Below are 25,626 nucleotides of genomic sequence, written 5' to 3'. Positions count from 1 at the left end.
ACTGGTCTATGAGGTAACATAAGTGTTGACACACATTACAGACCACTTGCATTAACTTTTACAGGAAACACATCTTTGTCGTCCCTGGAAAAGGTTATCATGACATGATAATGTTTAGAGGGAAAACTACGCTCTTCCATGGGCAGCAAATGTTCCCTTTCATCAGGATATACAGTGACTCTCAGAAACAAGAGCTCACTAAAAATCCACTCAAAGCCAAATCAAAACTAAATTTGTTCACACATTGATTCCCATAATCGTACAGATTTAGTTACATTACCAGGAACAGATATGGCTCAACTGCACAAATTTTGATTTTAAAGACTTTCACTACAGTATTAACCTCATGCAGTGATATCTTAGACTAGTTATCAATAGAGCAGCTCAATAACAGCCTTAAAGAGATCACTGAAATATCTTTAGAAGGGTTTTGGGTTGATTTTAAGTTTATTATAAGGTGATTCAGCATGTAAGCATTGTTTGTGTGGAGCTTTTAAACAAATATAATAGCAACTTTTAACAAATGTCCCTTAGAGCTGTATTAACTGTAATCCTTAACATCCATTAACTATTTGAGAGTCAAAGGGTTAATTTTAGTGATTTTTTGTGATTTGTAAAATACAATTTAAAAGTAGAACATTTGGATTTGGTGCTGTTTAGTGCAGTAATGATCAGCTCATATGCTTCATATGCTTTTTAACTGGGGAAAAACTGTGAACATATTAGTATTCTAAACATAGACTCCAACTTAAAGTCATACTAGGAGAACTGGTACAGACTGGCAGTAAGTCAAACATTAGAAAAAGAGTGGGAAGAGCTCAAATGTCTCTTACTCTGACACTCAGTGATAATATTTAACTACAAATTATAATATTAATACTTAACATATATTAAATAACAAACGACTTGTTTAAGAAAGAATTGCTTGAATGTAATTACATTAAACAGTAGCTCTGCATCACCACTATCACATACTATGTAATACATGATTATAAAGAAATGCACATTTAAAAAAACATGTTTTAACTTACTTAACTTACTTGAAGAAAATAAAAAACTCAATGTTGGACCTTGAATGCAGCTTTTTCAAACCCAGGTGCAGTGTTGTGAACACACAAATTATGTTAAGCTAAGTTCAGCGAAGTAGAGCAGAAATGTCTGATGAAAATTGGAAAAGAAAAAAAACTGCATTAAACTGAGAAACTCCTCTGGTGGGAGGTTCCCAAATGTGATTGGACAGCTCTGCATGAGAAGGGGGATGGGTTAAGGCGAAGTTCTAGCTTCATGAAATCTATTGAGCAGAAGCTTTAAAAAGGGACTGCTTTGAATTACACAGCAGATTTTCTTAACTCATGATATTGTGCAATAGCAAAATTTTAAACATATGCAGCTCCCCAACTTTGTAAAACAGTAACTGAGAGTAAGAATAGAGTGAGAGTCTGACGGCGATACTATAACCATAAAAAAGAAAATCACATGATAAGCTTTATTTACGGAATGTAGTGAAAGGCTGCAGGGCAGGCAAACAATTGATGCCACACACTGTGGAACCACCCTTTCGCCTACTTGACGGAGTACAAAGATCGTGAGCGATGAAGCGAAGGTTTCCAGTAGTCCAAAGGTTTTGCGGTGTTAAAACCTTTGACTGGTATAGGCCTTCAAGTGTCTGTTTGTTGTTAAAGTGTCTTTACCAGGAGAGGGTTTGTCATAATGACCTTAGAGTCTCTTCAACTTGCTGTATTGCATAACCTTGCAGCACTCTTCACACACTAAAATTAAAATGGAACTCTAATGGAACCAGCAATTCAAACATAGTCTGCAAGACCTCACTGTATCTCTTTGACCTTCCTTAGAAACACACATCAAAATAGTCGTCACTGCACACACTGCATCACTTTGTTTTTTAAATGAACTGAAATTGCCAGCCATAAGACGCTACCAGTTACCTGAAATAGAAATGTCAAAATTTGTGACAAACACATCCAATTAAAAGTACTTCTATGAAATGAAAGGCGAGTATATCTTAGAATCACTGCTTGCTATCCATCAACTGTAATTATGAAGAAGACCATATCAGAGCATATTTAAGCAGTTAAAGTAGAAAACAGATGAAAAAGACCAGAACGGTTATCTGCTGTAATCACAAACGTTTTATTTTTATGTGTATTTTATGACCATGGTCATTTTATGACCATGGTCATACACGGTTAAAGAAATTATTAATGGTTAAAGAAATTATTAATCTTATTGCAATAAGATTAATAATTTATTTAACCATCATGCAAACACAATACAGCCTCATTACAGTATAACTCAGGGGGAAAAGCATTGTTAAAAATGAATACACAAATATCTACAAATCTTTGATGTTTGGGAACAACAAGAAAAGTTACACATATGCAAGGTCTTTTTTGTGTTTCAGTCATTTACAACACAATTAAAATGTTTACAATTCCCTTTGCTCAAGTGCTGATTCAAACCGATTCACTGAGAATCCCAATAGGTTTACAAGAAGTGATCTTTGACCAAATAAAAACATTTTGCAGTGTGGCTAAATAAAACAGTTGCTCAATACAGTGATTGCTAAACTCAGCATTGAGCAATCACTGTGTGTGTGTGTGTGTGTGTGTGTGTGTGTGTATATATACACAAATACATACATATATATATTTGGGGTGCAACGATACACAAAAGTCACGGTTCGGTTCGAAATCACTCATCTTTGGAAAAGAGAGTTACATTACACTACAGAGAGATGGCTCTTTCCAAAATAAAAGCTATACTATACGCTTCTTCTGGGCTATATTCTCAGCAGCATATTAAACATATCATCATATCTCCCATAAGGAGAATCATGTGCTAACGGCTGTCTAAATGAGTCGGGTAAAGTTTGTAGCATGCGTGCTTGTTGTTTTTGTCTGCTTCCACTTATCTTTACACTAGGATGATGTTGGTGTAAATGTGCGTGGGGCTGGATGGCGTCAACACATTGACGAGCTAACTGCGCTAATGCACTAGTTCCCACCAATGTAATTGAGCATTGCCTGGCACATCTGACATATTGTTTTACTTTTGTCCATGACACGCTTACCTTCAGGGTCATACGTCACATGAAAACCAAAACAGTTTCAAACGCCAGATTTGAATGAGGGTGAGGCAGTTACCATGTTGCAACGAGCTTAGCTTCTGTCTTGCTGGCTTGTGCTGCACTCAGTGGATTTGCGCTAGACAGTGCAGCCTAGGTGGAGTAGTTTAGCGCAGATCCACTGAGCTCTCAACACTGACAGCATCGTCAGAAGAAAAGTTGATAAAATAAATTAAAAAAATTGTATTGCTCGATACATGTGCGTACCGAACCGAAAGCACTGTATCAAACGGTTCAATAATGATACATGGATTGTTGCACCCCGAATATATATATCACACACACTATATATATATAGTGTGTGTGTGTGTACATGTGTGTGTGTGTGTGTATAGTTCACAAGTATATAATTTTTAAAAGTAAAAACAGATGAAAGCGTACCCTTTCATCTGTTTTTAGTTTATATTTCATATACTTCTGGAATATCCTGCAGATACTCCCACTGTGTCCTGCAGTCATTCTATATAAACACAATTTCTGAGCCCTGAACCAACAAATTTAAATTATTTCATTTCATCCTACTTTTGAAGAGAAGTGAGCCCTAAAATGTGGCTCTAACCTTTTAGGCACACTTCCTGTTTCCAAAACTAGACAGAGCATTTTTCATTACCCTGTAGACACCGAAACGCATTATCCCTTCTCATTCAGTTTTCTCAGGAGGAGCTACATCCATTAGCAGCTGGAGATGCATAGTGATGGGCCCTATGAGGAAACAGAAGTTAGAGGTCAAATCAACACAAGCACTTAAGTAATCATCATTTCATATCCATATTTGATCATATAATTCTAAATACTTCTCAACATATATATTTTAAACTTTTACAGTCAAAAATATAAACTTACTCATGATTTTGCGCCCCCAGTTCACTTTTCGGTAGACAAATGGGTAGTAAAGGATAAGACCACTGAAGATGAAGATGGTACAGTAAAGGTATTCCAGCTCTGGCTTATCAATGATGGGTGCCAAGACCAGGTAGCAGGACACCAGGACCATTATGCCTGCTAAGACCACCGGTATCTTCAAGGGAACAGAGAAGTACATAGGAAGTGTTTAATTGTCTAATATTTGATGTAACACTCTTAAAAATAATAACTTTTACTACTACATTTTGAGACTAAAGCTAAATATGGCTGACTAACAAATAAAACAGAAATTACTGTTGACTGCACAGATGAGCCAAAACAGATAAAAATGTTTTCTAAAAAACTGATAAAACTTTCTAAAATCAAGTATATATTTGACTTTCTATTACTGATCATAACTAATCTGTTAACTAGGTATTGTTAAAATAAATAAAATTAATCCTCATCTCAAGGCTTGATTGGGTCATTTTTGTATGTTATGGTTTGTCAATCCAAATTAACATGGCATCAAAATGAATAAAATGATCTTTTGTGCCAAACAGCATAAAAGATAAATTAGCCTCACCTTAACTGGTCTGTCCAGGTCCTTTCTAGTGAAGCGCATGACTATGAGAGCCAGTGCTGCCAGCCCATAGAAAAACCACTGAGCAAAGCTGAAGTAGTTAATGAGGGTGTTGATATCTGCTGGAATAATGTAGAAAATAGCCAAAACACCCTAAAACAGAGAAATGCCATGTAGTGAAACAACACAGTGTATTTTTTATCTGAGAATCCATGTAAAATTTATAGGACTTGAAATGACACTGGTTTTTGGGCTCATTTAAAACTTTTACAATCTGTAATCAACACACCGTGAAAGGACATATAACGTTTTAAACAATAGATGGCTGATCATCTGAGGCCAAATAAGAATGCATACAAAATGAGTCATTAAATGCGTAAGACTCACATTGAATATAAGAGCAGGAGCAGGAGTGTAGCGTTTCACATTAATGTAGGATAAGATTTTCACCATGTGTCCTTCTCTGCCAGATGCATAGACCAATCTGTAGAGCAAAAAACATTAGGTTTACATTATTCATTTTTTTTTCTTTTTGCTATAAATTTGTTGCATTTTTTTTATTTGCTTTTTCATTCCCTCCCCTTCAGGATTCTAACTTTCATGTTCAGATGTTGTTTCATTTTTACACATACACAAATATGCACTTCAAACCGCTTTAAAGCTACTGACAGAAATAATCTAGATTATGCCAAACTATCAGCATGACATGCAATATGTAATACAGGGTGGGCCATTTATATGGATACACTGTAATAAAATGGGAATGGTTGGTAATATTAAAGTCCTGTTTGTGGCACATTAGTATATGTGAGGGGGCAAACTCCTCAAGATGGGTGGTGACCATGGTGGCCATTTAGAAGTCGGCCATTTTGGATACAACTTTTGTTTTTTCAATAGGAAGAGGGTCATGTGACACATCAACCTTATTGGTAATGTCACAAGAAAAACAATGGTGTGCTTGGTTTCAACGTAACTTTATTCTTTCATGAGTTATTTACAAGTTTCTCTTTGTTCACAGCCATTGACATGTCGAAGAGGTTAACACGTGAGGAGCGGATCAAAATTGTGTTGATATCTGATGAACGCAGTAACCGGGTCATTGCAGCAGATTTCAATGCAAGACACCCTACGAGACCACCTATCTCCATGCTACAGTTAGCAAACTGCTTGCTAAGTTTCGTGAAACTGGTTCAGTGTTGGATTTGCCAAAATGTGGACACAAGAAAGCCCACAGCGTAGCACTTGCCACATGTCACTGGAGGGTGGCATTAGTTGAACATCCCTTCGGCGGATATTAGCTACTCACAAATGGCACCCTTACAAACTTCAGCTACTGCAGCATCTCAACGAGGATGACCCAGATCAGCGCACAGAATTTGCAGAATGGGCAAAACAAAAATTGGAACAGGACCCTCAGTTCACGCAGAAGATTTTGTTCAGTGATGAGGCAAACTTTTATGTGAGTGGTGAAGTTAACAAACAAAAAATTGGTCTGACACTAACCCACATTGGATGGATCACCTCCAAGACTGTTGGAACAACAAAAGTGATGGTTTGGTATATGGGGTACAACGATAGTGGGTCCATTTTTCATCAATGGAAACCTCAAGGCCACTGGATATTTGAACTTGCTACATGATGATGTGTTTCCCTCTTTGTGCACTGAAGCTGGCACGTTCCCTGAGTTTTTCCAGCAAGATGGTGCACCACCACATTATGGGTGCCAGGTCCGAGCATTCCTAGCTGAACAGTTTCCTGGAAAGTGGATTGGTCGTTGTGGGCCAGTTGAATGGCCCCCAAGGTCTCCCGATCTGACCCCCTTAGACTTTTATCTTTGGGGTCATCTGAAGGCAATTGTCTATGGTGTGAAGATACGAGACGTGCAGCACCTGAAACTACAGATACTGGATGCCTGTGCTGGCATTTCTTCTGTGGTGTTGCTATCAGTGTGTGAAGAGTTGGAGAAGAGGGTTGCATTGACAATCCAACACAATGGGCAGCCCATTGAACACATTTTATAAGTGGTCAGAAACTTGTAAATAACTCATGAAAGAATAAAGTTACATTGAAACCAAGCACACCATTGTTTTTCTTGTGACATTACCAATAAGTTTGATGTGTCACATGGCCCTCTTCCTATTGAAAAAACAAAAGGTGTATCCAAGATGGCCGACTTCTAAATGGCCACCATGGTCACCACCCATCTTGAGGAGTTTGCCCCCTCACATATACTAATGTGCCACAAACAGGACTTTAATATCACCAACCATTCCCATTTTATTACGGTGTATCCATATAAATGGCCCACCCTGTAGATGTCTCTTTTACCTGCCAGCAGTGAAGCAGCTTCCATTGGCAGAACCAAATGCTGAGAAGACAACAAAGAGAGGAACAATCCAAGATGCTGGGTAAAGGACTCTGTCTCCGAAAGTCTAAAAAAATACAAACTAATGGTTCAGAAAATACAAGATATGAAAACAAGGGGCTATTATGCTCATCTACAACTGCCATTAATAAATAAAATTTAGGCATACTACATGTGGATTAATAACTAGGTCTTTTGGGGATGTTCTCATTTATGTCTGTTAAAATTTGATATCAGTAATAAGTTATTACAGACTGAATTTAAATTTAAAAGTTAACGTCTCTCAGCTATTTTGACTTTCAATGACTGACAAAAGATATTTGTATTTGCTACTTGTTTTTACCATTGACTGTAGAAAAGTTTACTACAGTCAATGGTTTTTACAGTAATTCAAGATAGGAAGCTTGATTTTGACACTTTAATATCAATATTATTTATCACTATGTCTAATTTTCTATCTCCCACCAAAAAAGTAATGCAATCTCTTCCTTTTATTACAGACAGTGTTGTAATAAAACTCCTTGGTTGTTTGCATCCATCCTTTACATTACAGTTGTCTTGATCCTGCAGTCAGCTATTGTTGCAGCTGACTGCAGGATCAGTTTACAAGTGTGCCCATCTCACATTAATGGTGACTTAAGCTGGGCAAGCTGAGAAGTCAGCAGCTTTTTCAGGATCAACACAAAAATAAACCTTCTTTGATTTTGTCTTCACTTTTCTCAAACTTTTTTTCTTAAATTCTGAAACACATCCTTTCTATCCAGTTACTGTGACTGTCAAATACTTGAAACATCATACCTAAAAACTAATATTACTAGCAAGATAAAAATGGTTATCAGATTTGCAGTCACTAAGTAAACATTTGTTGAAGTATAGGTGAATGAATCCCAGTAGCAAGATGCTTATTGACCAGTGTTATCCTTACCACAGCAACCGCTGGAGACAAAAGCAGTTCAGTTGTGGTCATAACAGTGAAGTAAGCAACATTGACCAAAACATAGCACACAGTAACCAAGGGAATCCCAATAACAATCGCCAGTGGCAAGTTCCTGAAATTAATCAACAGAAGAAAAAGTATTTTAAAAAAATTAAACGCCTTGTGAATTATTGCTTAACACTAGAGTTTCTTTAGGGCATGTTTTTACCTGAATGGGTCTTTTAGCTCTTCTGTGATGAAATTTAGTTGGTTCCTGTAAAAGTAATGAAATAGAAAATATATGATACATACTTCTCAGTAGAACACTGGACTCAAATGTATATGCACATACTCAGTAACCCAGTTAAGTCCAGTTTTCCTGGCCTAATAAACAGGAAAAGAGTTAGCCTCTTCAGCATCTTCGGTAGCAGTAACTTATTCTTTTATGTCTTTTATGTTTTATTTGCCCTTTAAATACAACCTCAGATGAATGACACTAAATCATGTTTTCCATGGAAATTAAAAGGTTTAATACCAACCGGTGCTGCTAATAAACTACACTGCAGTGATCACTGGCAGTTTTGGCAGTTTTCTAGTCTGGATCATTCAGGTGTGTGTTAAGACAGAGGCAAGGGGGAACAGTGTTGGGGAGCAACGGAATACATGTACCGCCATTACGTATTTAAAATATAAAATATGAGTAACTGTATTCCGTTAGAGTTACCGTTTAAAAAGGTGGGATTTCCGGCTCTTTTTAGAGATCCGGCTCTTTCGGCTCGGCTCACTAAAAAGAGCCAGCTCTTTTGGCTCCGAACCGGCTCTTCAGGTTGTTTTGTTGCTTTAATTAATTTATTATTAACAATAATATGAAATTATGCACAAAAGGAATTACTAATGTAAAAAAAAGTGGTTTTATTTATATATGTTTATATATAAATATATACAATGGCCCCTAGAGACAAAACGCATACAAATTCCAAAAAACATGTACAAACTCCAAAACACATTTCTAGCGTTAACTGAACTTCCAAAACAGAGCTACCTAGATCACTTAAATTACACAATTGAAAGCATATGTGTATTGTTTGTGTGTTTCTACACAAACACTCATATATATTCAAATAATTTAAAAGAAAAGTTCATTTACCTGTTACTACCACACACCAAATCCGGTCGTTGGTACTTGCTAGCTTGTGTAGCCTCTAGGTAACAAAAGTTCAACGCTGGGCGTAGCATTCTGGAGCACTTGTGTTGTGATTTGTACGTGTTTTGGAGTTTTTACATGCTTCTGAGTTTTTACGTGTTTTGGAGTTTTTACGTGCTTCAGGGCTTGTACGTGTTTTGGAGTGTGTACGTGCTTTGTCTCTATGGGCCTCTATGGGTAAATATACTTTTATTTATTCACTCCACATAAAATGTAATAAATAAATCATATAATACAAAAACCAACTTGTCACAGTTCAACTTTTAACTATTTAAATTTTCAGCTTTTTCCTTTTAAACAAATTTAAAGTGAAACAACACAAAACACTGCAAACCACAACACAATTAAATATAAATTCAAATATGAAAACAAAAAGAAGATGCACATTCTCTGTCATATGGGCCTGCATGAATAAACTTTCTGAATCCTTTATCATCTGCAACTGAAAATAGTTGTGGATGATTACTATACCTTTCTAATGTGATGTTGTTGTCCCTGGCTCTCTTTCCCTCCAGCTCTGTTCCTGTGCTACTGCGAGTGTAACTACCGCCCCTCGCCCGTCTTCCCAGCGCAGAGCACAAGGCTTGCATGCGGAGTGAAGCGGAAAAAAGTGCGAGAGAGAGAGAGGGAGAGAGAAAGAAAAAAAAAAACACGGCTCGCGATAAGGAGCCGGCTCGCGTCTTTCACGTCAAAGACCCGGCTCTAAGAGCCATTTCGTTCACGAACGACACATCACTAGAAGCATCACTGAATATGTTTCCAAACCAACTTCATTCTAAGCCAAAGACTAGAAAATATGGTGAAGCATATCTTCCCTTTGGTTTCACCTGCACAAGTGCCAAGGTAGGTCTCCCCTGCAGAATTGGTTTTCCCTGTGTCGGGAGCAGCGCTGGGCTGTTCAAATCACAGAAAAACAGTATCCCACAGTTGTTTATGTTTTTAAACCCATTTTGCACAGAGAGGCATTTTTTGAAAAATGTATTGATAGCAATGTTGAATATTATTACACATGAAAAAAAAAAACTACACGTAAAATAATCACACCGTGATGCCTCTGCCTTTCTAAATGGAGGGACATTAACTGCGTGTGTATATGTAAGCGTGTAAAAGCTGAAGATAGTCAGATTAACAGTATTTTGTCTCTATCTGCCATTCTGCAATTCATCTCATGTAAAAAATAACGTGCGCATGTAACCGGTGTGATTCTGCGTTGTGTCTGATAAAAAAAGGTAAAAGAAAGAAAGACCTCCAAGTAAATAATTTGCCCACTCCAGCTCCTCTCCCACAGGGGAATTGTAGAAAAGGGGTGGCATTTATTTTTACATTAAACATAAAGTATGTATTTACACGTAACATATTTGACATAAGATAAAACAAAAACAATTCAATTCAATTCAATTCAATTTTATTTATATAGCGCCAAATCACAACAAAAGTCGCCTCAAGGCGCTTCATAGATACAGAGAAAAACCCAACAATCATATGACCCCCTATGAGCAAGCACTTTGGTGACAGTGGGAAGGAAAAACTCCCTTTTAACAGGAAGAAACCTCCGGCAGAACCAGGCTCAGGGAGGGGCGGCCATCTGCTGCGACCGGTTGGGGTGAGAGAAGGAAGACAGGATAAAAGACATGCTGTGGAAGAGAGACAGAGGTTAATAACAGATATGATTCAACACAGAGAGGTCTGTTAATACATAGTGAGCGAGAAAGGTGACTGGAAAGGAAAAACTCAATGCATCATGGGAATCCCCCGGCAGCCTACATCTATTGCAGCATAACTAAGGGAGGATTCAGGGTCACCTGGTCCAGCCCTAACTATATGCTTTAGCAAAAAGGAAAGTTTTAAGCCTAATCTTAAAAGTAGAGATAGTGTCTGTCTCCCGAATCCAAACTGGAAGCTGGTTCCATAGAAGAGGGGCCTGAAAACTGAAGGCTCTCCCTCCCATTCTACTTTTAAATACTCTAGTAACAACAAGTAGGCCTGCAGAGCGGGAGCGAAGTGCTCTAATAGGGTGATATGGTACTACAAGGTCATTAAGATAAGATGGGGCCTGATTATTTAAGACCTTGTATGTGAGGAGCAGGATTTTGAATTCAATTCTGGATTTAACAGGAAGCCAATGAAGGGAAGCCAAAACAGGAGAAATATGCTCTCTCTTTCTAGTCCCTGTCAGTACTCTTGCTGCAGCATTTTGGATTAGCTGAAGGCTTTTCAGTGAGTTTTTTGGACATCCTGATAATAATGAATTGCAGTAGTCCAGCCTGGAAGTAATAAATGCATGAACTAGTTTTTCAGCGTCACTCTGAGACAGGATATTTCTAATTTTAGAGATGTTGCGCAAATGGAAGAACGCAGTCTTACATATTTGTTTAATATGTGCGTTGAAGGACATATCCTGGTCAAAAATGACTCCAAGGTTCCTCACAGTGTTACTGGAGGCCAAGGTAATGCCATCCAGAGTAAGAATCTGGTTAGATACCATATTTCTAAGCTTTTCAGCGCCGAGTACAATGACCTCAGTTTTATCTGAGTTAAGAAGCAGAAAGTTAGTGGCCATCCAAGTCTTTATGTCTTTAAGACATTCCTGCAGTTTAACTAATTGGTGTGTGTTATCTGGCTTCATGGACAGATAGAGCTGGGTGTCATCTGCATAGCAGTGAAAATGTATGCTATGTCTTCTAATGATGCTGCCTAGGGGAAGCATGTATAATGTAAACAGAATTGGTCCTAGCACTGAACCCTGTGGAACTCCATAATTAACCTCAGTGTGTGAAGAGGACTCTCCATTTACATGCACAAATGGATAATACCTACAGCATGTTCTAATCGCTCTAATAGGATATTATGGTCAACAGTATCGAATGATGCACTAAGGTCAAGAAGGACAAGCACAGAGATGAGACCACTGTCAGAGGCCATAAGAAGATCATTTGTAACCTTCACTAAAGCTGTTTCTGTGCTGTGATGAATTCTGAAACCTGACTGAAACTCTTCAAATAAACCATTCCTCTGCAGATGATCTGTTAGCTGTTTGACAACTACTCTTTCAAGGATTTTTGATATGAAAGGAAGGTTGGAGATTGGCCTATAATTAGCTAAGACTGCTGGGTCTAGAGATGGGTTTTTGAGTAAAGGTTTAACTGCAGCCACCTTGAAGGCCTGTGGTACATAGCCGATTATTAGAGATAGGTTGATCATATATAAGATCGGAGAATTAATCAATGGCAGGACTTCTTTGAGCAGTTTTGTAGGAATGGGGTCTAAAAGACACGTTGATGGTTTGGAGGAAGTAATTATTGAAGTTAACTCAGAAAGATCAATTGGAGAAAAAGAGTCTAACTTAACATCAATGGTACTAAAAGTAGCTGTAGATAATATTACATCTGTGGGATGATTATTGGTAATTTTTTCTCTAATGATAAAAATTTTATTTGTGAAGAAGTTCATGAAGTCATCACTAGTTAACGTTAAAGGGATGGTTGGCTCAAAAGAGCTCTGACTTTTTGTCAGCCTGGCTACAGTGCTGAAGAGAAACCTGGGGTTGTTCTTATTTTCTTCAATCAGTGATGAGTAGTAAGCTGTTCTGGCTTTGCGGAGGGCTTTCTTATAAAGCAACAAACTATTTCTCCAGGCTAAATGATGATCCTCTAAATTTGTGACACGCCATTTCCTCTCCAGATTACGAGTCATCTGCTTTAGGGTACGTGTTTGAGAATTATACCACGGGGTCAGGTACTTCTGATTAGAGACCTTAGTTTTCACTGGAGCTACAGTATCCAGAGTCGTACGTAGTGAGGAGGTGAAATTATTAACAAGATAATCGACCTCTGTTGGGGTAGCGTTCAGATAGCTGCTCTGCTCTGTGTTGGTACAGGGCATTGACGATGATAACAGTGGCTGGATTATATTCTTAAACTTAGTTACAGCGCTTTCAGAAAGACATCTACTTTGATAAAGTCCACTCTCCACTGCTGCGTAATCAATTATTGTAAATGTAAATGTTATCAAAAAATGATCAGACAGGAGAGGGTTTTCAGGAAACACTGTTAAATGTTCAGTTTCTATGCCATATGTTAAAACAAGATCTAGAGTGTGATTAAAGTGGTGGGTGGGTTCTTTTACATTTTGAGAGAAACCAATTGAATCTAACAACAGATTAAATGCCATGTTGAGGCTGTCATTTTTAGCATCAACATGGATGTTAAAATCACCCACAATAATTATTTTATCTGAGCTCAGAACTAAATTAGATATAAAGTCTGAGAAATCAGACAGAAACTCTGTGTAAGGCCCAGGTGGACGATAGATGATAACAAGTAAGACTGGTTTCTGAGTTTCACAGCTGGGGTGGACAATGTTAAGCATCAGGCTTTCAAATGAATTAAAAGTCTGTCTTGGTCTTTCATTAATTAATAGACTGGTGTGAAAAATTGCTGCCACACCGCCCCCTCGACCTGTGCTTCAAGATTTCTGGTAGTTAGAATGACTCGGGGGTGTTGATTCATTTAAACTAACATAATCATCCTGCTGCAACCAGGTTTCTGTAAGGCAGACTAAATCAATTTGTTGATCAATTATTAAGTCATGTACTAACAGAGACTTGGAGGAGAGAGACCTAATATTTAATAATCCACATTTCACTGTTTTACTCTTTGGTTCAGATGTGGATACTGTATTGTTCTTTCTTTGTAAATGTTTACGTTGTTTGTTGCTGGTTTTTAGTTTGTTTTTTGTCTTTTTGGAAGCTGACACAGTCTCTATGGAGATGGGTTTTTGGGGGGGTAGCAGGAGGAGAGAAGCTGCAGAGAGGCGTGTAAGACTGCAACTCTGCTTCCTGGTCCCAACTCTGGATAGTCATATTTTGAGGGGTTTAATAAATTTGTCCATATTTCTAGAAATGAGGGCTGCTCCATCCAAAGTGGGATGGATGCCATCTCTCCTAACAAGACCAGGTTTCCTCCAGAAGGTTTGCCAATTATCTATGAAGCCCACATCATTTCTGGGACACCATCAGACAGCCAGCAATTTAAGGAGAACATGCGGCTAAACATGTCACTCCTGGTCTGATTGGGGAGGGGACCAGAGAAAACTACAGAGTCCGACATTGTTTTGGCAAAGTTGCACACCGATTCAATATTGATTTTAGTGACCTCCTATTGGCGTAACCGGGTGTCATTACTGCCGACGTGAATTATGATTTTACTGAATTTACGTTTACCCTTAGCCAGCAGTTTTAAATTTCCTTCAATGTCGCCTGCTCTGGCCCCTGGAAGACAATTGACTATGGTTGCCGGTGTCTCTAGCTTCACATGTCTGAGAACAGAATCACCAATTACCAGAGTTTGACCCCCAGCGGGTGTGTCACCGAGTGGGGAAAAACGGTTAGACAAATGAACGGGTTGGTGGTGTACCTGGGGCTTCTGTTTAGGACTATGCTTCCTCCTCACCGTTACCCAGCCGCCCTCTTTCCGCAGCTGCTTGGGATCTGCCGGGGAAAAGCTAGCGGGGCCTACGCTATCTTCGGCTGCACCAGCTACAGGGGCCTGGCTAGCTAAGGGTGAGTGAAGGGTGCAAAGCCGAGTCTCCAGTTCAGTGATCCTGGCCTCCAGAGCTGCAAATATGCTACATTTGTTACAGATATCATTACTGCTAAAGGAGGCCGAGGAGTAACTAAACATCTGACACAATGAGCAAGAAAGTGCAGGAGGGACAGGTGAAGTAGCCATGGTGCTAACGAGTCGGCTACGAGCTAAGCTAGCGAAACAGTACAGAGACAGTGAGTGAATACTTTGGCTATAAATTAGGTAGTGAGTACACAGAAAGTGTGCTTCGGATGAAGCACGTGAAGATTATACTATGAAAAAAGAATGTATTTAAAAGTTGTTAATTAAACTGCTAAGCAAATAAGCTACTCAGAAACACCACTGTGTTTGAGCAGGAACAGGAAGTGATACTATACCACAGAGCGAGCGAACACCAAACAACAACATGAAATCCGACATACCTGATAAAAAAGGTAAAAGAAAGAAAGACCTCCAAGTAAATAATTTGCCCACTCCAGCTCCTACGACCAAATACAAACAGTGGGGAACAGGGTTAGCTCAACCCACCACGACTTCCAAGCTAGCAAGGAGTATATATTCATGCTAGCATTTATGGCGCCTAAAACACATTTATGATGCACACATACTACACACTTATAACATCTAACAAAAACAGGCTTAATAATGACAATAATTGAACTAAAATCGCAATCAGAAACATCCAGGTAGCTAAATATGCATTATATGTGTGTTTTAAAGTGTTGGAAAGAAATGACACCCACCTCTCCCACAGGGGAATTGTAGAAAAGGGGAGAGGCAAAAGGGGTACACTGTATTTATAGGATTGCACCAAAGAAGAAGAAGAAAAGAATGAGGAGGGGCTCTAACTGATAATGAACATAACTACAGGCTTGAAGGTCCTAAAAGTCAGGTATAAAAGGAACAGTTTGGGGGTTTAGAGCACATTTTGTGTAATTATAACAATGTGATTTATGACTCTGTTACATTCACCCCCAAGAATTACACAAAATCCTAAAGAGTACACAAAAAAATAAAATAAAATGTATAAATACACCCACAACAACAGATACAGTGGCCTCAAACAAATTTACATCACATATACAATGAATTAGATCAGCAACATAGCTTCCTCCAAGGAGGATAAGAGACCTGAGACCCGCTCGGCGCCTAGCAAGATCCCAGGACACACAATAGACAAAATGAGGTGCCATTTACACCACACAAAACAGGCCATAATATCTATGAGCGTCACCATCAGACTGCACAGACTGACAAAATACAATCAACTCTGTGCCTCTATCATTCTTTACCAAAAACAATAGCAATGGACAACATACAGCAATAAACAAATTCACACATCGATAACCGCTGCTTGAACAGGTTCAACACCAAGGAGTGTCTCGAGTTGAGCCATTGATTCAATCAAGTGACGAACTGGTTTAATGATTCTACCAAAACGTGTGGTAAGTCCCTGATCCACGTCCACATTTTCGAGTTCAAGAGAATGAAAACTGTGGGACGGGAAAGCAGCAGGGGAGTCTGGGGAGGCTCCATCACCAGCCAGCCCACCAAGATCAGGAACACCCATTATGGGAGGGGTCTCATGAATGCCATCTTCGACTTGGTCAGTGGCGGATTGCTGATGGATCCATGATAGTGTGCGGTCATTACACTCGCCAATGCTGGAGACAGAATCCACAGTACGCGTAGCAGGGGGTACAGCTCCTGTGTCCCCAAGAGATGTCACGGACTCATCCAAGTCAGACTCAAGGGGGTCACTGACAACACTCACGGCAGGATGTGCAGCATTGTCATTCAATGTTGTGTCCAACGGCAAAAAGTTAACTTGAAGTAGCAGGTTGCGATGCACCACACGCTCATGACCTTCTTTGTCTCTGATACGACAGATGTGAAGAGCAGGATCCAAGTCGACTTCCGTGTACACAACAGGTTCCCATTTGTCAGAGAGCTTCCTTTTTCCTCTGACTCCCTTGTTTGCCAACAACACCTGGTGTTGTTGTATGCCAGACAGCACCACTTGTTTTAGGAAGTCAGGTACCACAAACTGGAATCTCTTGTGTTTGGTCAGTGGGTCCCTCACAACTCTGTAGAGGACACCATTGAGGAATGTGACTTTTACCCATTGTTTCAGGAGCCGCAACGTATGTTGGTTCTCATGACAGCGCTCATGTCTGGAGGGTCTGCGCTTACGCTCAACATAGCGGGCTACTCTGGAGATCACAGGATCCCCTGTTTGATGAGACAGGAGATCAGCATGGGATAGTGCATGAGTAACATCACAGTCAGGTGGACTAATGGAGGTCAGGTGACCAGCGAGGGATGTTGCACGCTGGCGAGAAGCAGACTCCCACTCACAGAGGGAAGACATGAGAGAAGACACGTCATCAGTTGACAGAGACACATCAAGCACAGCAGAGGGTGGAGCACTGCGTATCGATTGAGGTTGACAGGTCAAACGGAAGGCATCTTGGACACTGGCATCTTTCACATCACTGACTTGCTCTAGCAGCTCAAAGTAGGGCTCCGACAGGAGGCGCTGGGCCAAAGGCCTCACAAACGGTTCCCTGCTCAGGGTGTCTGCCACGATGTTCAGCTTTCCAGGAACATATCTGATCTCAAAGCAGTATGGTGCAAGCTTAGAGACCCAACGCTGTTCACAGGCATCCAGCTTTGGCTCAGTCAGAATGTATGTGAGAGGATTGTTATCAGTCCAGACAGTGAACCGGTGACCCTTGAGCCAGTGGTTGAACTTATCGCACACAGCCCACTTCAGAGCCAAAAATTCAAGCCAGTGTGGGTATTTGGCCTGACTGCGGCTGAGAGACTTATTAGCAAAGGCTATGGGTCTTGCTTTCTCCTCACCAGCTGGCACCTGGGATAAGACAGCACCCAGCCCATCGATTGGAAGCGTCAGTTGAAAGGATGAATGGACTCACAAAATCAGGATGTGCCAGCACCGCACAGCTGAGGAGTGCACCTTTGAGTCCCTCAAATGCCTTCTCGCAAGCAGGAGTACAGTCTTGAGGGGTGAGCTTGCGAAAGGTTCCAGGTTTCTGACTCCCATGGCAGCCTTTAGTCCTCTTCTGACCGGCAGTTAGAGCAAAAAGTGGCTTCGCAATACGAGAGCATCCTGGAATGAAATGCTGGTAAAACATCACCATGCCAAGGAAGGATCTCACTTTCCTCTGAGAAGGGGTGCAACTGTCACCATCCATAAGGTCAGTCTTCTGAAAACTGGCGATAACCCTCACTTTATCCTGATCAACCGAGATACCACCAGCATCCACAACATGACCCAAAAACCTCACAGAGCGTCTGAGAAAGTGACATTTCTTCTGCGCCAGCTTCAGATTGCTGGTCCTCAGGCGAGAGAAAACAATCTCAAGACGTTTTAGGGCCTCCTCTTCTGAAAGTGCAAACACCAGCAGGTCATCAAGATAACACAGGAGGCTGGAAAAGTTCAAGTCACCAAAGATGCTGAGCATCATCCGCATGAAAGATGCTGGGCTGTTGCATAGACCCTGGGGAAGTCTGTTGTACTCATAAGGGTGGCTGTAGCTCAGGTGGCAGAGCGGATCAGCCACTAACCAGAAGGTCGGTGGTTCAATCCCAGGCTGCTCCAGTCTGCATGCCAAATATCCTTGGGCAAGATACTAACCCCATGTTGCTCTCCGATGCATCCATCGGAGTGTGAATGTGTATGAATGTTAGCTACTTAGCACTTAAGTTTAGAAGTGCTTGTGTGAATGGGTGTGATTGGGTGAATGAATTAGCTGTATAAAGCGCTTTGAGTGCTCGGACAGAGTAGAAAAGCGCTATATAAGAACCAGTCCATTTACCATTTACCATACAGGCCAAGCGGTGTAGTGAAAGCCGTCTGTCCGTCTGTCAGACTCATGGAGGAGAACGTTGTAGAACCCGGATGTGAGGTCCATGGTGCTAAAGAAAGCATTCCCACCAAGGGCAGCAAGACAGTCAAGACAGACAGCCTGATGGGGCAGTGGGTGAGCATCCTTAACGGTTTTGGCATTGAGCCAGCAGAGGTCAGTGCATATCCTCAAGTCACCTGACTTCTTCCAAACCATTACCAGTGGCGAGGCGTATTCGCTGGTGGACTTACTGATGATGCCTTTCATCTCCATGTCTGACAGCACCTCTCGCAACTTATGATAGTGAGCCGGGGGTACTCTACGATAGGGAAGCCTGAAAGGGTGGTCGTCAGTGAGGTGGATACGATGGACAAAGTCTTTCACCTCACCACAGTCCAGTTTGTCTCTAGAGAACACATCTTGGTAAGTCAACACAAGCTCCACCAATTTCCTCTTCCACCCATCTGACACTTCACAGCCCTCAATGTCAATGTCAGCCAATCCAGCATCTTTGAGTAGCTGTGCAGAGTCAGGCACAGAGTCTGATGAGGGGGGGAAACTGGTATGCTGGTCAGTCAGAGTCTCGCAGAGACCTTGAGTGATGGGCAGGTCCTCCACAGCAATACAAGGAAAGACGTCGCAATCTTAGCATTGCGACGAAGTGTCACAGGGCTCTCTGTTGGGTTAAGGACTTTCATAGGGATCCAACGATCTCCCCACATGGGTGTTATAATGCGCCCCACCATTATGTTCTTTGGAGTGTGACGGGCTGACGTGGGTTCCACAACGACAGTACTTCCTGGAGACAGAAGGGCAGAAGGTGGCAGCTTTCCCCAAACTACATATTCTTTTTGTGGCAGGAGAGTGACACTCTTCCGCAACCTGACTGTACCTACTTTATCTGGCAACACAGGAGCAGACCACCGTGAGATACAGCTCAGCAACTGCAGGAAGTCTTCACAATCAGTGCCAGTGTAATTGGAGTTAATAAGCTCCCAGTACTTCATCTTCTGAATGATGAGCCAGATCACATTGCTCCCCACGATGAGTTCATCTTTTTGCCCTGGAACCACAAATGTTGGCACAAGAAACCTAGTCCCATATACAGTACTTCAATGTCCAAATCATAGATGCGTTTCGGTTGTGTGAGAAGGCCACCGCAACCAACCAGCACCACATTTTCAGGGGCATGCTGCGGAATCAGAACAACACCAGCTCTTAGCTTGCTATCAGCCTCTTCACTTAGTGTGCATGACATACTTCCTGAATCAAGCATGCCTGTCAGGGAACACCGGCCACTGACCGACACTGGAGTGTAAAACAACTCACTAGCCCTGCCAACTCTTTGTGAACCCATAATAACAGTCTTCTCATCAGAGAGGCTACTACAGCAGTTAACATATATTGCTTCTGGGTCTGTTGCATTTCTGAGGGTTTCATCAGCACTGCCCATGCTACCCCTCTCGTTACATGGGCTGGCTAGTTTAAAGCAGCATTGGTGGGAGGAGGGACTGAAATGCTTGGTGTCTGGTGCAACTGTGGGCATTCACGCCTCATGTGTCCAGGGTCAAAGCAGCTGTGGCATAGCTTGTACAGCCTACAATGCACACGGGTTGTGTGTTCATGTGAGCCACACACTCTGCACGAAGCACGATGAGCACTGCGGTGCCCACGGGAATGACCTGTGGGTTGTGGGCACCTAGGACCAGTGGCTAGTGATGCAGTGCACATGGACAGAACCTTGTCAAATAGTGTTACCATCTGTTGAATACCTGGCTCAGCTGGAGGAGGGCCGGAAACTGGCAAAGATGGGGGCATGACATGTAGAGTCAAAGGAGGTCAAAGGACAAGCAGAGGGCTGCTGCACACTTACCATGCCATCAGAAGAGAGAGGCTGACATGTGGCTGCAGAGGGAACAGAGGGCATAGGATACGAGGCTGGCTCATGTGTTACTAGGACTGCTTGAGCACCGCTGGAGTGGGACTGGCTGTTAACAGCAACAGGGCTCTGATGTGGGATGGACAGACTTGCTGTATTATGAGACAAAACACTAGACTGTCTCAATTTTCTCACATAGTTGTCCAGATGGCTCTGAACCTCAGCTGCAGTCCACTCCTCAGGGGCCTTCAGTTGAAAAGACGACGCAAGACTGTGGTCAGGACAGTGATTAATGAACATCGAAACAACCTCACTACTGGGGTCCTCTACCAGCTTGCCGCGCCTGCGGAGACACTCATCAGCAGCGTCAAAAGACTTGTTCAACCGGATCCAGTAATCCATGGCGTTCTCACCTGGACGTGGCACAATACTGTAGAAATCTTTCATGGGCAGGCTGGAATATGTCAAGTCGCTGTATGTCAAACACAGCTGTAATAAGATCATTCCAATTCAACTCAGGGCGGCAACGAAGTGACACCTTGACCACATCTCTGGCTTTGCCAGTCAGTCTAGACATTAATATGGCAAACATTTCTTCATCTGTGTCACAGCTGATTCTGTGCAGATAACATCTCATCATGTCCTCCCATTCACTGATGGGAAATAGATCTGTGTTGTCACCCTTGAAGTATGGTGGAGCTTTGGTGTCTGACTGAACAACAACCTTCAGCTGGGACTGGTCATTGCAGCTCGAGGGCACATTCTGGGGAGACTGTGGCTGGGTGGGGGCTGGCTGGTGCATAGAGTTAAGAGAGGACGTGATATTTTCCCAAATTTGCTTTGCTAAGTCAGTAATCAAGCTGCTCAACATGTCACTAGTGACAGCCTGGGTGTGTGTTTGGCGTTCGCAAGCAGCTGGTGTGGAGCTAGCTGCTGGCATTAATGGTGAGTGCATCACTGACTGGTCTACAGTGTGGGCACCAATACCGGGGACTACTGGCCTACCCCTCCCAAAACACTTTGGAGAAATCTGATGACCCCTCCCCAAACCAAAGGTCATGTTACTCCCCGCAGAGAACAGACTAGGCATAGCGCTATCTGCAGTTTCCTCACCTAACATGTTGGCCCAAGTGAGATATCACTGTTTAACAGCAAAAAAACGAGCCTAACCCCCACAAAAAATTATGCAAAACTTCACAAAACAATGAAATGTGGGGGGGGGGGGGGGGGGGGACGACATCAAAGAATCAAAACACCATAGAAAATAAAATAAAATGTTGTTTTCTCCTCTCAATTAAAACAGGCTGTAAAAGCCAATATCAATAGAAAAAAAAATTACAATCTGTGCCTGTATAATTTGAGGCAACAATATGAAATATAAATAAATATAAATATAAATGTTTGAGGTGTGACATAAACCACAATGGAACAAAATATGGGTGTGTGTGGTTGGAGGATGTGTTTGTGCGTGCACGCGCGAGAAGGGGGGGGGGGGGGGGGGGGGGCGAACATTTTTCTTGTAAAACAAGGGGGGCCCAGCAAAAAAAGTTTGGGAACCACTGTGTTAGGCTATGCCCTCTCTATTTTTGGTAATTCCACGAGTCTCAATCTCGCGTCTCATAATGATGTGAACAAATATTTTTTTATGATTCAATATGAAGACAATAGGCAGAGTGTTAGATGCTTAGCCCTAAAGAATGTAGCCTCATGGGCATTGTAGTCCGTGCTGCAGGGAGAATGGACTGTCATACCCGTTATGTATGGCGTTATTTTTGTGCCACTATTCTGAGCGCACGTAAAAGAATATTTGAGTGCACGTAAAACAAATCTACAGGTGCAAGTGTCGCATTTTGAGGAGAAATTTATTTTGAGCGAAGAAAAACTAAATTTGAGTGAACAAAATTCATTGCTGCGTGCAAAAAATGTATTTCAGTGTTTGCTATTATCCATACACACACACAATAGCACACAATATTTTATTCATAAGGTTAGTTAGTAGAGTTGCCAGCCATCCCATGAAAAACAGAATCGTCTCTTATTCAGAGACAATATTATGCGTTTCATATTGAGCTGAGAAGGAACACAGTTTGTCCCGTACTTCAGCTAGAATGGAAAGAGACACAAAGCTGGAGTTATTCTGTGTCTTTACGCTGTCAGCTGCCTCTTCTTCTCTCATCCCCCCCCCCCACTCCCTCCCTCTCCTGTTGCTACTTCAATCATGAAACTGATCAATGATCAGCTTTTCTCTCTTGTTGGCATATCGCCCACTTTGCGCCAGAAAGAGGAAACCAGCGGACGTCGTGCTAAACAACAGCAGCACGTTTAAGCTTGATCAGCTGTTGTTAGAATTTATTTAAAATTAATTTCTAGTATCAGCTTATGTTTGCTGGAGCCACAGCTTTAAAAGCTGCTGGTCATGATATTGGTTTGGATATGTGGTGAGAGGGAAATATGAAGGTGATACAAATCATACATATATACCAACAAGACAGTGTACATCACTGTCACAACAGTGTTTGTTTTAGTTCAGAAGCTTTATAGTTTTTCCTATAATACCTGGTGGTGTAGTCGGCCGATTTTTTGTCAGTTCAGCCTTATATATTATGTTTAACCCGAGTGACCACCCGGTCAGCTAGTGGGTAACAGGCATCTCCAAAAACATTAGAGCACTTATGCAAATATGTGATGTCTTGATAAATCAAGCAGATATTTCAAGTTTACACATCACTATTCTTGCCTGAAAATATCATAAAAGTTTATTTTGTGACCCAGAAAGAGTAATATTTCAAACTCCGCCACTCTGCGTTCCTCCGCCACTACCTCGTTTGAGTTTTGGACGAAATGGATTCTGGGATATTGCATTTCGTCATTTCGAGCTGATTGGAGACCAAAACAGCCAATCAGATTTTTTTGCATCCAAGTCTGTGATTGGCTGGTTTTGTGGCACAAATATAACGGTGTACAGAAAGAGTTGAGCACGCACGGGCAGAAATGTTGAAAGTACAAGCAACACATTGCGAGCAAGCGCAAATGCAAAAACTGAGCAAGAGGGGCTGCTATTGTGTGTGTGTATGGATAATAGCAAACACTGAAATACATTTTTTGCACGCAGCAATGAATTTTGTTCACTCAAATTAGGTTTTCTTTGCTCAAAATAAATTTCTCCTCAAAATGCGACACTTGCACCTGCAAAATTTTTTACGTGCGCTCAGAATACTGGCACAAAAATAACGCCATAGTTATGTGTCTGTGAGCGCAAGGGAGGGAGAAAAAGGATAGTGGAAAAATACGAGCTGTCACCGAGCAGAAGTGGGAGATGGAAGCATGTAAATATAATAATAACCACTGCAGCCAAAAAGAGTGCCTGACAAGCCCAGTTGTAAGTAAGCTCCTTTGGAGCAGCCTTTCAACACCTCTCTCTGTCTCTCGCTAGCAAAGTTGACAACAAAGTAAAGCTAGTTTTCAGCTACGAGCCCGTATTAGCCAGAGGTCCCTTTACTATGGTTTGGAGCCGCGGACCTGTTTTATATACGTGCGGAATAGTTTTCTATACGAGATGACTGTAAAAAGTGCAGCCATGACTAATGTCCACCTACTGTTACTCATTTTATACTAAGATTTAAAAATCTAGTTTCTATTGGTATGGCGATTAACCTTCAGTAATAAATCACACAGCAATAGTACATTCATGTAGTTGTAAAAAAGCATGGTAATATATTAAGTAATCCAAAGTATTCAGAATACGTTACTCTCATTGAGTAACGCAACGGAATACGTTACAAAATACATTTTGGGGTATGTATTCTGTAATCTGTAGTGGAATACATTTTAAAAGTAACCTTCCCAACACTGAGGAGGAAAGATAGTAAAGATAGAAGTTAGTAAAGATACTGGAGAAACAACTTTACTATTCGTCAATCTCAGAAGAATTATAAGGCATGTATACATTTTAAAGCAAGCAAGCAATTTGAAATTCATGAATCTATAGTGGGAAACATTCAAGACAAGTGCCAATTTTCCCAGGATTACAGAAGTTGCCAAAAACCGAAGAGTTACATTTCAGACTCTACAGGCCTTAGTTACCATGTTCAATGTTAAAGTTGATGACAGTACAAATAGAAAAATACTGAACAAGTATGGTTTTGCTGGGAAGGGTTGCCAGACAAATGTCTCAGTTCTCTAATAAAATATGGTAGCAAGATTTGCAAATACATCTGAAAAAAACACAAGATTCCTTGAAGTATAATCTTTTCAAAGATGAGACCAAAGTGGAGAATATTTGGCAAAAACAAAATAAATTATATCAGCACAAACACCTCATACCAACTGTCATGCAAGGTGGTAGAGGGGTAATGATTTGTGCTCGTTTTGCAGTCACAGGACCTGGGCACCTTGCAGTCATTGAGTTGACCATTAACTCCTCTATATACCAAAGTATTCTAGAATCAAATATGAGACCATTTATCCAACAATTAAAATTGGCCAAATTGGATCATGCAAGAGAGCAGTGATCCCAACCACACCAGCAAAGCTACAAGAGAATGAGTGAAAAATACAAATAAAAAATCTAGGTATATCAGTCACTCTTTTTTCTTTGGTTCTCGGAGGAGGCGGACGCACTTTTTCTCCTCTCCCTTATCTTCCCTGCTAGTTCTTATGTCCTTGTCTAGTCTCGTGTCTTTTTTGTATTACTTTCCCTGGAACACCCTCTCACAGTCTATGTCTAAAACCTAAAAGAGAATTATGGATTTGATCAACTGGTCTCTGAATGCTTTTGACACCCTTTAACGAGAAGTCTGGGCTCGGGAGAACCCGAGTGCCCTGGAGGGACTTTCCCTGCCGGATACACGATGGACGGGTGGCAAAAGGATCGTGTGCCTGGCGGGACTGTCAATCAAGGACGCTGAAGATATCTACCTATACGGAACCATGATAACAGGGTTCTTGCTGATCGGAGTTGGCTTAGCCCTGGCTTATCGGAGAATTAAGAGAGCGGAACCGGCTGTTCAAACCCCCACAAGGCTGCACGCTGGGATTGGAACGACAGGTGCGACTTCTCAGAAAGGGCTCACTGAAGGCAGCATGGTTAAGAGCTTGGAGGCGCTTACGACTGCAGTGAATGCTCAGAATAACACCTTTGAGCGTATGTATATTGGATTACATCAGGAAAGAATCAACTCAGAACAACATCTCTGGGCGGAAGCTACATCTCGGATCGGTTGGCTGAGGTCGTG

The 25,626-nt window shown here is 41.3% G+C and overlaps 1 protein-coding gene across 1 annotated transcript in view; it reads right to left on the bottom strand.

The window, feature by feature from the left end:
• Window positions 1-3,739: 3,739 nt before the first annotated feature.
• Window positions 3,740-25,626, bottom strand: part of LOC146525881 (b(0,+)-type amino acid transporter 1-like) — a 41,844-nt gene continuing 19,957 nt past the window's right edge. Inside the window, exons 8-14 of the mRNA XM_085137566.1 lie at window positions 8,082-8,126; window positions 7,862-7,985; window positions 6,900-7,003; window positions 4,959-5,055; window positions 4,575-4,724; window positions 3,989-4,163; window positions 3,740-3,847 (exon numbers count right to left, since the gene is read on the bottom strand). Of these exons, the coding sequence (XP_084993692.1) occupies window positions 3,786-3,847; window positions 3,989-4,163; window positions 4,575-4,724; window positions 4,959-5,055; window positions 6,900-7,003; window positions 7,862-7,985; window positions 8,082-8,126 (757 nt within the window). The 3' untranslated portion in view covers window positions 3,740-3,785. The remainder of the gene's footprint in view (window positions 3,848-3,988; window positions 4,164-4,574; window positions 4,725-4,958; window positions 5,056-6,899; window positions 7,004-7,861; window positions 7,986-8,081; window positions 8,127-25,626) is intronic.

This window comes from Neolamprologus multifasciatus, chromosome 1 (assembly GCF_963576455.1).
Source record: "Neolamprologus multifasciatus chromosome 1, fNeoMul1.2, whole genome shotgun sequence".
Lineage (NCBI taxonomy): Eukaryota > Metazoa > Chordata > Actinopteri > Cichliformes > Cichlidae > Neolamprologus > Neolamprologus multifasciatus.
This window is presented reverse-complemented; position numbering and strand designations above follow the sequence as displayed.